Source organism: Ursus arctos, unplaced genomic scaffold (genome assembly GCF_023065955.2).
Source record: "Ursus arctos isolate Adak ecotype North America unplaced genomic scaffold, UrsArc2.0 scaffold_21, whole genome shotgun sequence".
NCBI classification, from domain to species: Eukaryota; Metazoa; Chordata; class Mammalia; order Carnivora; family Ursidae; genus Ursus; species Ursus arctos.
Window position 1 is genome coordinate 37,788,829 of NW_026622886.1, and position 15,722 is coordinate 37,804,550.

The 15,722-nt window shown below is 43.0% G+C and overlaps 1 protein-coding gene across 1 annotated transcript in view; it reads right to left on the reverse strand.

Annotated features, from left to right (window-relative positions):
- The window catches only part of LGR5 (leucine rich repeat containing G protein-coupled receptor 5), a 123,588-nt gene that overhangs the window by 8,691 nt on the left and 99,175 nt on the right, over positions 1-15,722 (reverse strand). Inside the window, exons 7-13 of the mRNA XM_026500022.4 lie at positions 13,251-13,319; positions 11,791-11,862; positions 7,973-8,044; positions 7,754-7,822; positions 7,541-7,612; positions 4,171-4,236; positions 3,187-3,258 (exon numbers count right to left, since the gene is read on the reverse strand). Of these exons, the coding sequence (XP_026355807.2) occupies positions 3,187-3,258; positions 4,171-4,236; positions 7,541-7,612; positions 7,754-7,822; positions 7,973-8,044; positions 11,791-11,862; positions 13,251-13,319 (492 nt within the window). The remainder of the gene's footprint in view (positions 1-3,186; positions 3,259-4,170; positions 4,237-7,540; positions 7,613-7,753; positions 7,823-7,972; positions 8,045-11,790; positions 11,863-13,250; positions 13,320-15,722) is intronic.

Here is a 15,722-nt window from a genome sequence, read left to right on the forward strand (position 1 = left end):
AATTGAAAGTGATCACAGTCAACTTTTCTCTGGCGTAGATGAGGGGTTTATTTATGATACTGGGCCTCCCGAGTTACCTTGGAGAAATGGTCTTCACAGAACACTCATATTCTCATCTGAAAGGCTCCCTAAACTGGATGAAACGGGAAGGCTTTCTATTTTGATCCGCCGGATTCCAGAACAGAAAGCAGTTTGGCTAGCAAGGGGAGGCCACGGCAGGGAAGGAGTGGGGAAGCTCCAAACGGGCTTGGGTGATTGAGTGAGGAGACTGTCTTCTCCTGAGCTGCTCCTAAAGTCTCTGTCCAGTGAGGGGAGCAGGTCCTACCCTCTGTCAAAGTCTCTGGTGGCTTTAAGGGGAACATGGGTGCCCCCGGTGAGCCTCACAGAGGGCAATATCAGGATTGGAGGCCAAGTCCTGCCACGGGGCTTTATAGCATTTTGACTGGATTTCGAGTAAATATGGGAGAATTTGTATGCTCAAAGGACTGTAATTCCTCTCCTATTTGTACACCCGAGTGCTGGAATCCCCCCAGCAGCCCCCAAGGAGCCATTTCCGCTCTCCCGCCCTGTTCCGTGCCTGGGGCTGACCCTGGAGGCAGCACCCTACTGCTCGCAGTTGGATTCCCAGTGGAAGCCCAGGACAGAGAACTTGGGCACTGGTGCTCCTTCTCTGCTTTGGAAGCTTGTCTCTGGTGGCAGCTGCACGCTTTCTCAACCACGGCCTCCCTTCTCTGTGCCCCTGTCCCTGCAGCTTCGGCCTTGGCCATGTTGTTGGTTTCTGCACACCCATCGCTCGCGTGCTCCCGGCCAAGCCCCGCACAAGTGACTCTTCATTAGCAACGTCTGGGGTGAAATCTACTTCCTGCCAAGACCCTTACTGAGCTACCTTAAAAGGGCATACACTTGTTGTAATAGTGATAACAACGAGAATAATAATGATACTATTGCATATTTACTATGTGTCAGGTTTGGTTATGAGTTGTGGGTTTTTGTTTTTGTTTTACATGGATTGTCTCATGGCTGTCACCACAACTCTAAGAGGTAAGTGTTACCAGCAGCCCCATTTTCCTGGTGAGGAGTGAAGTACACAGCATTCAGTGACCTGCTCAAGGTCACTGAATCATCTCAGGAGCTGGGATTCAAACTCAAGCTGACTGACATCAGAGTCCCCGATCTTTTTGCTCAGAACATGTTTGAAATTCTTAAGTAAATAATGAGAGAGCCACTGCACTATACCCTGGGGTCAGACGATGAAAAAGTTCTGGTCATTTTTAGGTAGGGCACAGTCTACGCTTGGCAGTGCTGAGTGTTGGGTCCTGTAGCAGAGACCGTGCAAAGGGCATCAGCAGAGCAGTACGGGCTCTTGTTCTTACAAGGGCACGAGCAGGGGGCAAGTCAAGAGTGGGGAGGAATCCGACGGGCAGCAGGAACAGGGGAACTAGCCACCATGTGTCAGAGGCCTGGGAACATGTGGGTGGGAGTCGGGAGATTGTACTAGGAGGTTGGAGTCAGATTTTGAAGGGCGGTGCTGGGAAGTCTAGGCTTGATCTTGAAGGGGGCTAACGAGATTCTTGAAGCAGGGAAGCACCATGATGAGATTTCTATTTGAGAAAGATTCTCTTCAGAGAATGGGATGAATGAGTGGAGACGATGGCGGAAAGGGTGGTTAGGCGGATGGTGGTGGTGACCCAGCGAAGTCATTCCGTGGGCCTGTGGCAGAAGAGTGGATGAACTGGAGGTGGCAGAGTTTGGTGAGTGACAGATATGAGGTCTAAGGGGCAGGAGGAATTCAGGGAGACTCGGACACGGAGTCTTCAAGGTCTGTGTCCCGTTCTTCTGGTGTCGTTAGAGGTCAGCCTTTTGTTTTGTGTGTATACGAAAAAAACATATATGTATTTTTGGTGAGAACATTTAAGTTCTATTATATTAGCAAATTCCAATGACATAATACAGTGTTATCAACTATATCAGCCTTTTAAAATGGAACTGACTTTTGGAAAGAGCCAGAACTCCAACTGGGTGAAAAAGGTAATGAAATTAGGTAATGTATTTTTGTTTCACATTTATTAAAATAAAAGTAGAACTTCACAAGCTGATACCAAAATTAAGGAACGGGCAACATATTTAAATTCAGAACAAGATAGTTTTCAAGATAAATTTTTAGGAGAAGATGTTTTGAGGAATGATATTATTTTACGAGGATATAGTCTCTTAAGTGGTAAGAAAAACCTTAGGGGGTCGCCTGGGTGGCTCAGTTGGTTAAGCGCCAATGCTTAATTTTGGCTCAGGTCATGATTTCAGGGTCGTGAGACTGAGCTCCTTGTCGGGCTCTGTGTTCAGTGGGGAGTTTGCTTGGGATTCTCTCTCTCCCTCTGCCCCTCCCCCTCCCCAGTCACTCTCTCTCTCTAAAATAAATAAATAAATCTAAAACAAAAAACCCCAACACTTTAGGGGAAAAAAGGGGTTTTTAACAAAATATACCAGAGTTTAAACATTACATACTGTCATTATGCATCAAAATTACATTGAAATTCAGTTTCAAGATGAAAAAGATCTGTCACAGAAAACAATCCGTTACCAAGTTGTTTTTTTTTTAAATTTATGGTTAATATATGGTATTTTCGCTCATAAAATGAATTAGATACTGTATTTACAATTCTCAGTCATCTGATCAGCAGCAGCGTTTTCCAGGGCATCTGTGCTCAAACCTTAGTGCACTTGTTAATATGCAGATTGGACCCACCTGAGAGAGTCTAACTCAGGAGGCAGGTGAGGGCCTGGAGCCTGAATTCTTTACAGTGCCCCCCCCCCCCCGCCCTTAAGCACTTTGAGACACACACCGAGAACTGTTTACCCAGGAAAAATGAACAGGCAAGAAGAATTGTATGGGCATCCCATTTCTGTGTGGAAAACGATCCCTACCAATTCCAGGCTGCTGACAGAAACACGTTTCGTAGGCAAGTCAACAGCTTGGCCTCCTTCTTCTTTATCCAAGTTCCAGGTCAGAGAGCAGATTGCAAATTTAAGACTTTTGAATATATTCCCGAAAATTATCACGAGCAAGAGATTTGCCTTTTCATAGCATAAATAGGCACAAAGGTCCAACAACACCCGTATACAGCGGAAAGAAAATACTGGGGCAGAAAGCGCTCTGTGTTGGGGAAGGAGCTGGGAGGCAGTACTCACAGAGCTCGGAGGCTAAGCAGCTGCTGGAAAGTGTCACCTTTAATTTCATAGATCTCATTATGCCGCAGGTCTCTGAAATGACAGAGTTCCACAGATTGATTTCAAAGTCACTGGTTTCAAAGATTAGTGTTCAGAGAACTTCTACAGACAGATTACCTGCCCTCAAAGGAACGAGGTGTGACTATCAAGTGACTGATTTAAAAGTTTTTGTTTTGCTTAAAGAAGAACATTTCAATTTATACACTTAAGTGTTGCCTCTCTTTCGAAGCAACGAGTTCCTCTGGGTGGGCGTAAAACTGAGTTCCAAACGCCAGCCTCATTCAATCCCTAGGTGCCTGGTCTGCCTTTTGAGCCTTTCTAGTGTTCTCTGAGGGTCTTTAAGAGAGTCAAATCCTTACCTTTTAAAGACAGATTTGCCTTTTTTTCTCTCTTAATCACCCAAAGGCTTTCAGAGAAAAACGAAGTGGGGAAAAATAGATGGTTAATATCGTTTTGATCAAAACCGAAGTATGACTTTAAAGCAATAAGGCTGTTGTTTTGCGGAGGCAATTTTAAGAAAGGAACGTTAAAATGTTTCCTGCATACGTAGCATCAATGGCATCTCGAATATGACAAATACGGCACCCCCTCTAAAGATGCCTATTGTGAAACAAACACGCAACAAACCCAAGTCCCTCCCATATTTACAAATAATACCGCTAGTTGGATATGTAAGTTCAGAAAAATCCCCAAACTCCTCAGCACCAATCTGGGGTGGAAAGAGCACAATAAATGCTTTACTCACAGTACAATGCATGGTAAAATAATATTATCTATGTTCCCCAAGTTAATAGCCATCCTACACAGTCACACCTTGTGCGTATGAGAAGGGAAAGCACCAAATGTCTCCCCAGTGAATCACGGGGGCAACAAACCAATGACCCCTGCAAATGTGAGTTTTGGCTCTTGTTTTTTGTTAAGTGACTTTGAGACCTATAGACATACATTTTCTGAAGCTTTTGGCAGACCGAAAAACTGGGTAAATCTTCTAGCAGGTTGTAAGATAGATCTCTGGAAAACAGAAGGTACAAAAGGGAAAATCTGTTACATATTAATCCTAAGGAAACATGTTTTGCTCTCCTTTCCCCTCCAAGATGATATGTCTCCCAAAGGCAGACTCTGAATGTTTCCCCAGTCCTGACACGGAGCAGGTAGTCATAGGCATTATTGGATTAAGCACAGATCCAAACGTTTACTGAAATGTAGCTGTTGTACTTCTTTAATTGATTTAAATAATTTACTTAACGAATTTATTTATATTTTCTTAGTGATGATCTACCATGTTCTAGCTATTATCTTACTGAAATGAGTACAAATTAAATTAAATAATTGTGCCTCTCTAAGAGCTGCTATATCTCTGCAGCTAAGAGAATCATTGTTGGTTCTTTTCTAATCAACTAAAAAAAAAAAAAACCAACAACAATTCAAAACACAGCACTAACTTTGAAATCAATCACTGCAAGGGGGAAAAATCTAAGAAAGTCTTCAGCCAAAACTCAACAAATTAGAGAATAACAAAAACATCTGGACATATTTATAGTATAATATAACTAATCTAAAACAAGCCACGGTAATTTGCAGAAAGCTTAAAAAATGAAAGCTGGTAGGTAAAGTAACATAGATACTTAAAAAAAATCTTGTCTCATGTTTAAAAAGTTATCAGCTAATCAACGAACACACTTTCATGCCTGATTCTAATTCTTAAAACCAGATCACCACTACGCAACTGAAAAATCCATAGTTTTCTAAGAGGCTTTTAAATTATTTTGTGCTTGTAATTGAGCACTCTGTTCGACATTTATTGAACAAATGGAATTTATCTAGAAAGACAGTTCATTTACTACACATAATAATGCAGATGAAGCTGTTTGCCAACACAAATTTGTAGTTTATACTAGAGGTTTGAAAGACCAAACCAAAAATGAAAAAACTCCAAACCACACCCCACACCTATGCACAAATGCATCCGGTTAACAAAATGGTGTATATTTAAAAAAATAGTGAATGTGATAAAATGGACACACATATCATCACAGCTGATAATAACTTGGTTCACTCGTTTCCACAGACAACAAGGGGAGAAATCTGTATACCTCATAGTGGAGATACAGAAAACCTCCTTCGACTACCTTCTGCCTACTTTCTACCTAATGATTTTCATGGCTAACACTTACCAAGCACTTCTTAACTACAGACACCATGTTTACAGCTTTACCTAAATTATTTCATTTAATCCTTGTGGTCACCTTATGAGGAAGTTACTAATTATCACCAGACAGTGTGAAATAATTTGCTGGTGAAAGATCACCAGCTTCTTAGTGGGGAAAGCCACACACGGTCAAGTAATTCCCCTGGAGGTGAAGAAACTTGGGGGGCAATTTCAACAGTGAAGTTTCCTCATGTAACAGGCACTCCGCGGATGATTCAGTCAAAGGAGGGGAGCTCGCAGACCTAGGCTTCTAGAACATAGAGAAGACTGTAGTAGAGTTGAGACCCTGAGTTCTACTCTCAACTTCAACCGATTCTTAAACTTGGTCGATACACGGCCAAAGCATTATGCCTTTTTCAGTCCTCCTTAAAGGAGAAGGTACCCGTTCAGCCGATCTTGCAGGGAGTTGTTAAGAACACATCAAAATTAGAGGTTGAAGTGCTTTGAAACTGACAAGCTCCTGTGGTTAGTGTATTTCTGTTCTTTCACACCTTTCAAGTTTCAAATGGAGGAAAGAAGAGCTTGAAGAAAGAATAACGGTCTGAGGGGAGGGAGAAAGATGTTGACTAAGAGCTAACACTGCCTAAGAGTTTACAGGGTTCCAGGTGTGGGTATAAGCATTTGACATGTAGTAACTCACTTAATCTTCATGATGGTCCTCTGGAGGAAGTGGCTGTATCTCTATTTTATAGATTGGGAGATGGAGCCTCAGAAGGAATAAATCACTTCCTCAAGATATCTTGCTGGTATAGAGAGAGACTGGATTTGAACCAGAAACACAGACCTCAGAGCCTTTGCTCTGAACCAATTTGCCAGTCAGCCGCCATTGATGCAGTTCTAGCCCTGGGTGGTTTACTGTTTGCGATGTGACTTAGTGGAGACAGATGCAGTTTAAATACTGGCTGCTTACATGCTAGTTACAGCATGTGAAATTCTAGTCCTGTCATCGAGCCAGTTTCCTCGAGAAATGAAGATAATTACACCTGGGTGTGGTAGGTGGAATTCTAAGATGGCCCCTAAGATGGCCACCACCTGATATACATGTACTTTCTCCCGGTTATCCAGTCAAACTTCCTGTATTTGATTTGGACTCTGCTCCTTTCTTGAAGTGTGACTTCGACAAATGTGCTTCGCTTCCCTAATTCTCAGTTTCCTCATCTGTATCTACAACTCAGAGGGCGATGTGGAGTGAAGGAGACTTACTCCATATTCCCTGCCCTTCTACATGGATGGCTGACTCCAAGGCTGTCTTGTGTTCGTGCAACCCCATATCACTGAACTACTGAAGTCTGAAGTGGCTAGGGGGCTGGGGTGGGGGAAGGCAGACTCATTTGGCAGACATTCCCATTCTTCCACTTAACATTTGTAGTGTTGCTTGTAGTTCTGCTATGAGGTGAAGCCTGTGGTGGAATTACAGGCGTTTGACTGACACAGATGTCTCCCGTGTGAGAACAGAGCCATGACAGGAGACTAAGGGTCCGTTCGTTAAGTCTCCACAGTGCAGGAGAGGATGACAGTAGGGTTGGGAGTTGAGGGAGAAGGCTAAAAATGGAAGGTCAAAACAAGGCTCTTCAAACTCCTGTAAACTACTATTCAGAAGGGAAAAGCAGAGGGAAAGAAAAAGCTCCAAGTCACCAGAAATCACATATGCAAACGGTTTAACCGCTAGTTGGAAACATGAGAACGCGGCACCCACAACTATACCGGTAGAATGTTTGGTCGCCTTTATCAAGGTTTGTATGGGTCCGATAACTTAATTTTTTATTTTGGCATCCACATTGGGTTTTTGATCCATTATGCAACTTTTTTCTGCTCTGCAAAGCCTCGAAGGGGGAAATGAAGTTATCTAGGCTTGTTCATAGCCCTTTTCTCACAAGAAATGTGTGCCAGTTGAGACTCTAACGGGGACTGACTGGAACTTGGGAACAAAGGGTGCGCTGCCACCATTACTGGGGTCACATCAGAGAACCACTTCCCCGCCCTGTTGGAGCCCAGCAAGGAAAGAATCTTCTTCCCTTTTCAAGGATTATTGAAAGAACGCCTGCCATTTCGCTCCTAAATGGAGGTTGCCTATCTACACAACGTCGCTGCCTTCCTGATACGCACAGCACTTGCAGATCAGGTAGCTGGTCACAGGCGGTTTGAGGAAGAGATGAGATCTGGGCTCCAGTTAAAGTCCTGTTGAAACACAAGCCAGGCATAATTCTTTTATTCCGGAATCACACAGTGACATATTTTTATTCACTGACTTTAAGACTGGTCAGGCTTCAAGGGCAGTGCACGTTCTGGGCCAAGTCAAGAGCTTAATCAAGTACTTACAGACTCTCGAGGCTCGCAGTTCCAGTTAAATCAGGAAACTCAGTAATTTGTGAGGCGCCATTCAGAGTCCTAGAAGGAGGGGTACATGAGTACTACTGGAAGAAGATTCCAGAAAGGGGTAATTTTAGCGCCATTTTCAAAGCACTTTAACTTAAAATATTCATTTGGTTTTTACAGTACCCCTGCAAGGGGGAAGCCATCCGTAAGAGAAAAACCTACAGCGTTCTTAGTTCGGGTAAATGTTGAAAAGCGGATCTTCCAACAAGCTGGATGGGGTTGTCATAGAAATGTCTGAAAGAAATCCAAACACCAATGTCTTAGTATAAAAGGTGAACGACAAACGAATACCTGTTCAAAATGTCAACAGACACATTAAATGAATTAATCTTGGTTGTACTATATTGTATAACATTCCTGATTACTTGGTAAAACACAAAAGTGTTTTAACTCATGACAAGACTTTTTCTAAAAAAGATTTTATTTATTTATTTGTCAGAGAGAGAGAGAGAGTGAGGGAGCAGGGGGAGAGGAAGGCAGAGGGAGAAGCAGACTCCCTGCTGAGCAAGGAGCCCGACGTGGGGCTCGATCCCACGACCCCGGGATCATGACCTGAGCCGAAGGCAGATGCTTAACCGGCCAAGCCACCCAGGTGCCCCATGAGGAGACTTTTGGTAAGAAATCCATACTATATAAAAATGAAAATTTCTGACAGCAAGGCAGATATAAGTGACAGTTACGAAGGAGAAAAGCAAGTGAACAGACTGTAGCTATACCTAAAAATCTTTCTCTGCCTCCAACATCTGCGGCATACCCATCAAAGTGGCAAAAAGGTAACTCAAGGTGCTTGCAACCGTATCATTCAATAAAGAAAGATGAAGTTCTATAGATTCACATGAAGGTTGGATCCTCGGGTCAGATCTTATCATAACATACACGAAGGACTCTTCAAATTATTTGAGAGGAAATTTGCTATTCTGCTTTTCTGGTAACAGTAGATTTCTAAGACATTAATTACTGCTTTAAAAGGCAAGGCATTATTAGAACTTAAATATTTTGTTTCACAGATGTTTTCAATGTGATGGTATTTGAACTGTCTGGTCAATGACGCCCTACAAATAGTTCTTAGCGGAGAAGACATCCTAGTTCAACGAAATTCAACAAATATTTATTGGTGTCCACTGTGTTCAAAGTACGAGGGTAGGTACTGTGGGAATTTACAGACGGAGTCATTAAGGAAGCCGTCGTTAAGTATCTACCACGTGCCTGACATTATTCTAGATTCTGGGAGTTTGAAGAAGATAAAAAGTCCCTGCCCTAAAGAGGCTTGGAATCAGTAGGGATAGAACAAGTAAGAAACGGCATCACACTTCCTGGTGGATAAAGCGCTTTCATGTACAAAGCTCAGTTGATCCCCTCAACAACCTTGTAAGATCCACAGCACAGACACTTAGATACTTTTAATCTTATTTTTGGAGGAGGAAACTAAGGCTCAGATACTTTGGCAAGTTCAGTACCTCCCAGAGCTTTACTTTTCTAATTTGTTAAACTGGGATAATAAATCTGAGTTGTAGGGTTTGTGTACAAATTAAAAGAGCTCATGCTTGTGTAACATCTGGCTTGGACCTGGGTTCGACTTGTCACCCAACAAGCCCAAGTCCACTTGTGTCCTCCTGCCCTCTGCCCTCTTCCCTTGGATTAGATCGTCGATAAGAGAAAGAGCTAGGGGCGCCTGGGTGGCACAGCGGTTAAGCGTCCGCCTTCGGCTCAGGGCGTGATCCCGGCGTTCTGGGATCGAGCCCCACATCATGCTCCTCCGACATGAGCCTGCTTCCTCCTCTCCCACTCCCCCTGCTTGTGTTCCCTCTCTCGCTGGCTGTCTCTATCTTTGTTGAATGAATAAATAAATAAAATCTTAAAAAAAGAGAAAGAGCTAGAGCTAGAATATAGGTCTTATGATTAAAAATAGAGTTTTTCTCATAATATCACACTGTCCCTTATCTATATCATATGCTTGTATGTATATCATTGTGTTCACACACATATATGTACGTAGGCACACCGGGCAGATATGAATATCCATGCTTGTGTATGTCAGTTTCACAAATAAAGAGTTATAGGGTTCTCAGGAAAGAGTTTTCTTGTGAGATCAAGAAAAACTTCATGTAATGTCATTTAGACTTTCAATAAGCATCGTGAGGGGATGGACTCATCAGAGCAAAGGAAAGAAAGAGTTTTGTTCTATGATACACTTAGTCGATCTGGGTTATGGCATCGGGTAATTGAGGAGAGCTGTGGAGAACTGGTCAGGAGACGAGACAAGAGACGATCCTGAATCTCGGTATGTTCCCCAGCAGGAGGGTGACAAGAAGGACGCTGTGATCGGCAAGACGGTTGAGGTAGTGGCTAGCAGAGGCTGGTGGCAGTGGGCTTGAGAAGCAGTTATATAGAGGACGGGGACCTCGGAGGGAGAAATGGAGACTGGGTAGCCGATGGGACAGGGGAAGCATTCACAGAAACCGGGAACTTGGGGTGTGCCGGGCAGTGGCAGTGACCGACGAGAGAGAGACAGGCAGAGAAACAAGGAAAGGAGAGTTTCAGGGAGAAAATAGTGAACGCCTAAGCTACTGGATAGAAGCACTAATAAATTGGGGGGGGCTGTTAGTCCTTTCTCAAGTGGTATTAGCATATCAAAAGAGCGATTAAAAAAAAAACCCAAACCCAGTCTTGTGGCTGTAAAGAAAAAGAAGCAAAGGCCAAGCAATTTGCCAACTTTTAATATGTAAATACTCTCTAATGAGGCCTAATGTTTATTGGCAATAAACTTTAAAACACTTAGTTTGCCAACATACTGTCAGACTATTTCAGAAACGATGAATGGTATTTTTTTTTTTTCCAGTTGTCAGGGCTAATTGGGATTCCAGTTCATTTGTGACAGATACTACACGGGTCCAGAAAGCCTCTTAATAAATTGGCACAGGATGAATATCTGCCAAGAAATGCCCCTACAGTCATGTTCTACAGTTGTCCTTACTCTCCTCCTGCAGATTCGAGTCCCCTCCTGCAGGACCTCAGGCCAGTACTATGCCCCCAGCCCGCCAGGTCTTTTAACGAAGAACCATTCTAACACTTGTTTCCATCTTCCTGTGCGTCTACACGTGATCGATCTTCTGTCTGTGCTAAATGTGGAACGTGTAACTAATCATATGCCGAGCAGTAATGCTATTTTGTGCTTTTATGGTATATAAACCCTCTTATACACCTTTTAGAATATATGCAACTTTCTAGATTACAACCGAACTTATAATTGTATAAATGTGACTCAGTGCTTGGGCTTGATAACAAATAGGTACAGAAAGCCAGCATAACACAGTATCCCCCCAAACGCCCACCATCAATGGAGTCTATTGCTGTAAAGGACTCCTATTTGATTATAATAATTTATAGGGGCACCTGGGTGGCGTGGTCAGTTCAGGGTCCGACTCTCAGATTCAGCTCAGGTCTGATCTCAGGGTCTTGAGAACAAACCCTGCATCAGGCTCTGCACTCAGTGTGGAGTCTGCTTGAGTTCCTCTCTCCCTCTTGCTCTGCTCCTCCCACCCCTGCACGCAATTTCTCTCTCACTGAAATAAATAAATCTTCAAAAAAATAATTAATATTTCTAGTATACTTGGGTTCAAGTTCTGAATGACCAGGTGACCTTGACAATGATTCTCTAAAAATCAGTTTTATTCCTTAGAAAATAGAGATAAGCAAAAGTATGTCACAAGATTATTGTGAAGTGAGACAAGGCCTCTGAAGATATGATGGCATAATGCCATGCACACTTGTAGGTTCTAGAAAAAAAGAATCTTTTATGTTATTTCAGCATTCAGCTAAAACCTGGCCAAACATCTCTACCTATGCTTCTCTGTAAAGAATCTTATATTGACAAAGACAAAACTTGGGAATATATAGGACATTCGTTTTCTTATATTTGAAAGTGTAATACGTATTACATCTCAGGATGGAATAATAGAAAAACAACCATGGCGACTTACATTGTAATAAGAGAAGGATTGCCTACAAATGCTTTCTCGGGTATTGACTTGATATTGTTGCTGTGAAATCCTCTAGAAAGAGAGGGAAACATTTTTTTAAGAAAATAACCTGTAAGGTAACATTATGTAATAGTACCCCTTCCTTGGCAATGATCAACATCTTTGCTAACCAGGGGATAAGGTTAAATTCTTCTATGCATTTTGAAGCTTACGCGCTCTCTAGGAGAAAAAGAAATCACAAAGTGTCATCCTGAAAGAGGAATAGAGAATCTGAAAATAACAGTCGTGCTTAACGGAAGGAAGCTTACAATCTAATGTTATAAAAAGAAAATCCATCTGTTAATATCCAACAGAACACCACCGTATAACGACCTGACACAGAGGGAACCATCTTTGGAGAGAGGATTATAATCACTCCTCCTGACCCCATTTGAAGCGAGAAGAAGAGAAAATTGACTTAAGCCGCTGTGAAGTAGAGATTTAAGTAATCTCCTTAGGAGGACAAGATTTCCTGAGCTGAAGGAAGGTAGTCAGTGAGTCTGTAATAACAAATGGATTCTCCTCCGCTCGTGCTGTTGTCTGAATGGTGGAGGGGCAGAGTCAATGCTCTCTGGGTCCCGTGTGGGTCCATGTGGGCCGGCGGCTGGATGAGGTGAGCGGCAGTCTTCGGGTTGCCTGACCAGAGACCATGAGGATCTCCCAGTTAAGCCACACGTGGGGGCTCCTGAGGGAGAACCCTCCTAAAGTCTTGTGCTTCCAAACAAGCCCCCTTGCCTACCTCCTTTAGCTGAGTGTCTCATTTCTCTTGGCCAAGAGAATAGGCTCTGTGTTTATTTTCCTTTCTGAGTCTTGGAACATTCCTTACGTACGTTATTCATATTTTTAGGTACAAAGGAAAGCTAATTGAATTACAGTATATAAAAGACAATGTATGCAACCTCAGAGCTGAAAGTCAGCTTTACTTTAGTAAAATCGTGGGTTTTTAAAAATTAAATATGATTCACGAACTAGTTAAAGAATGTGAAATGATGTATGCAAAAACATCACGCACAGTCCGAGGCACATGCATTTTATTTCTCTAGTCCTAGACTTACATGACCTAGAAAAGTTTGTTCTTCAAAATGCTCAGCAAATAACGGAATTCCGTGACAATTTCTATAAATGTATGAAGTGTATAGATGTTGGGGGAATATAGCTTAGGAAAAGAGTATGATTTAGAGAACTATGTATATTTTTTCTCATATACATATCTTAGAGAAATCCATTCTAAATTTTAAAAAGATTATCTAATGTTTGTGGTGACAGAATAAATTAAAATATATTTCAAGTGTACTTAGCCATTATTTGTGCAAACTTTCAAAAATTTCTAGTCAGTCACACTATGTATAATAATCAAACGTATTTTAAAGTGAATTCACGAAGAAGAGAGTTCTCCCATTAAATTTGTCCTAAATACTTACAGTTCTTTAAGGTTGGAGAGTGTCCTGATGGCAGTGGGGAACTCATCGAGATTATTATAATTTAAATCCCTGAAAAGAGGTAAATAGTATTTTCAGTTTTTCATGTAAAAATTCCTATATACTACATTTACAGAGAAAATGAATATGCTATTCCAACGGGCCAGGGTCACCGACCAAAATTCTCCTTCCTTCTCTTCACGGAGAGAGATTTTCGTGGCTTGCTGACCACCATCATTCCACCAATATCTGCGTTAACGTGGTCATTAGACTGCTCGTGAGGAATGTCAGAGTCAAGTCTCAACGGCACTGAGGTATTGAAAACCAGGGAGGGGACAGAGAGCTGTGTTAATGTGCAAGTGGGAGGGACACTGGGCTGGTTTGTTGGTGGCTTGGCCAAGTAGCTCTTCACCTGAAGCTGGCTCACCTAGCTGTCAGCTGGTGTGTGGGCTCCTCCTGGCTCCTGAATCACATCTCCCCTCTTGTTCCCACCTTCACACTCTGACGCTTCCCCCTGCTTCTCAGAGTCTCGCCTGAGGGGGCATCTTGGAGAGCGGCTGCACCCCCGACTCCTGTAGAGTGCGTGGGATTCTCCCCGCCTCGGTCCGGGATGACAGACGGCCTGCTTCTGGAGGGCTGCAGGCGGTACGGGGCACTCTCAGGGAGCGCCTCAGGTCTAGAGTTTCTTCAGGGTCACAAATAATGATTCAGACCAGAAGTATGTTTTCCTGGGTCTGTGAGGCAAAGCTCCACGTTACCCTTCACGCACAGAGATGGCAGGGCCAAACCATTTCAACTCATTCATTTCTCTATCTGTTATGACACAAATGGCTTTTCAATTCCATTACTCAGACTAAGTCCACCTTATATCTACGACTTCGTATGAAAAAGTAATTGCCTCCTAGTCTCGGGGAATGGCAGATTTCCCAGATGACGCAGAAAAACCTTTTGGTCAGGCAGTCAGATGTGGTTAGATCTTCCTCTATGGAGAAGAATTGCTTTTTAATTTTAAGAGAGATAATTTGACCGAGTTAAACATGAATCAGGATTCCTACTTGTCTGGCACAAACCATCCTTAAGCTATACTGCAGGCAGGAAACTCGTGTCTTGTGTGGACATAAATTTTCTTCCTGTTTGTAAATCTCTCCAGATGCTGTGTTTTGATTAAACGGAGGATTGGGTCCTTATAAATTACTTGGGTTTCTAGTGAGGGAAAGGAAGAGGTTGAGAGTAACCAATTTACTGATCCTCTGTAGCCCTGGGCAAGGCCAGGGGAGGGTGAGGCACAATGAGACTCTTATGAATTTGCCCTGAAATGTCTGACTCTATGGTATTTACATGAAATCCTGGGTCTTCATCTCAAACATGGGAAAGAAAAAAAAAAAAAAAGAATGAAAAACTATTTACGGAAATACCCTTCAAAGCCAATGTTGTTTTTTGTTCCTCTTGTGTTGGAAAGGACTGGAAGGTGCTTTCCGTTCCTAAGATCCCAAGCCCAGCCCTGTGTAGATAAGGGAGAAGTTCTAATTTTCCCGAGCAGCTCCTAAGAATAGCTTGCTTATACCATCAAGTTGACTTCAAAGTTCTGCCTGGATAAGTTCCGCTTTGGCGTCTCCTTAGGGGGATGATTCCTCCCTTTTAAGAGGAAACACAGAGTGACGGAGTAACCCGGGAAGCAGAGCTGGGAGTGCTCGCTGACCTGAGCCACCAACAACAGATGGTCCGTCAGGAAATCGTCAGACTCAGACCTGATTAGAAGCTAAACTGACCATGTAAAAATGCTAAGCTCTGGGTGCAAATGAATAATAGCTCCAAGGCCACGGGAGAGGTGGTCTTCGCTCAGAGCCACCACTGTAGATTCAGTGGCCCTGTATGGCTTATTGTTCTTGAGTATTAAAAATATGGGGGTGAGAGAGCCACAGCTGGAACCCCACAACACTCAGGACTCCCACACCCTCATTATACCTCTCTCGCTCATCTAGGGCAGTGAAGAGCAGCTCCTCCCTTGAAACGGCTGGGGCCTGGGGAGGCCCATGAGAGCAGGAGAGCTCTTCTCGTCGTGGCTCTGGGAAAGACTCTGGGCGGTCAGCTGGCTGGACTCTCTTTTTATTATAGGTACCAATTCAGATCTGAGCTCTTGACCTATTCTTTGGAAGCACTGTACGCTGGTAAACCTGGATTTCACAGTCAAACTAGAGAAGAAGCAAATCCCAGATGCTACTGCCTGGATATGTCATGTTGGTAACGTAACTTAAACCTGACTAGAGCTTACAGTGGGATGGTGACAGGGGCTCTCATAGGATGGGTGTAGGATTAAGAAACCACGTATGCCGAGTAGTGCAGTATTTGGGTAGAAACCTACCCAATAAATGGTAGCTAGTATTACTTTTTAGTTTTTCGAATCGCTTTAGTGTGAACCTTTGTTGTTTGCTAATGGGACACCTGTTCATCTCAGATTAGAGAGTCCAGCATTTG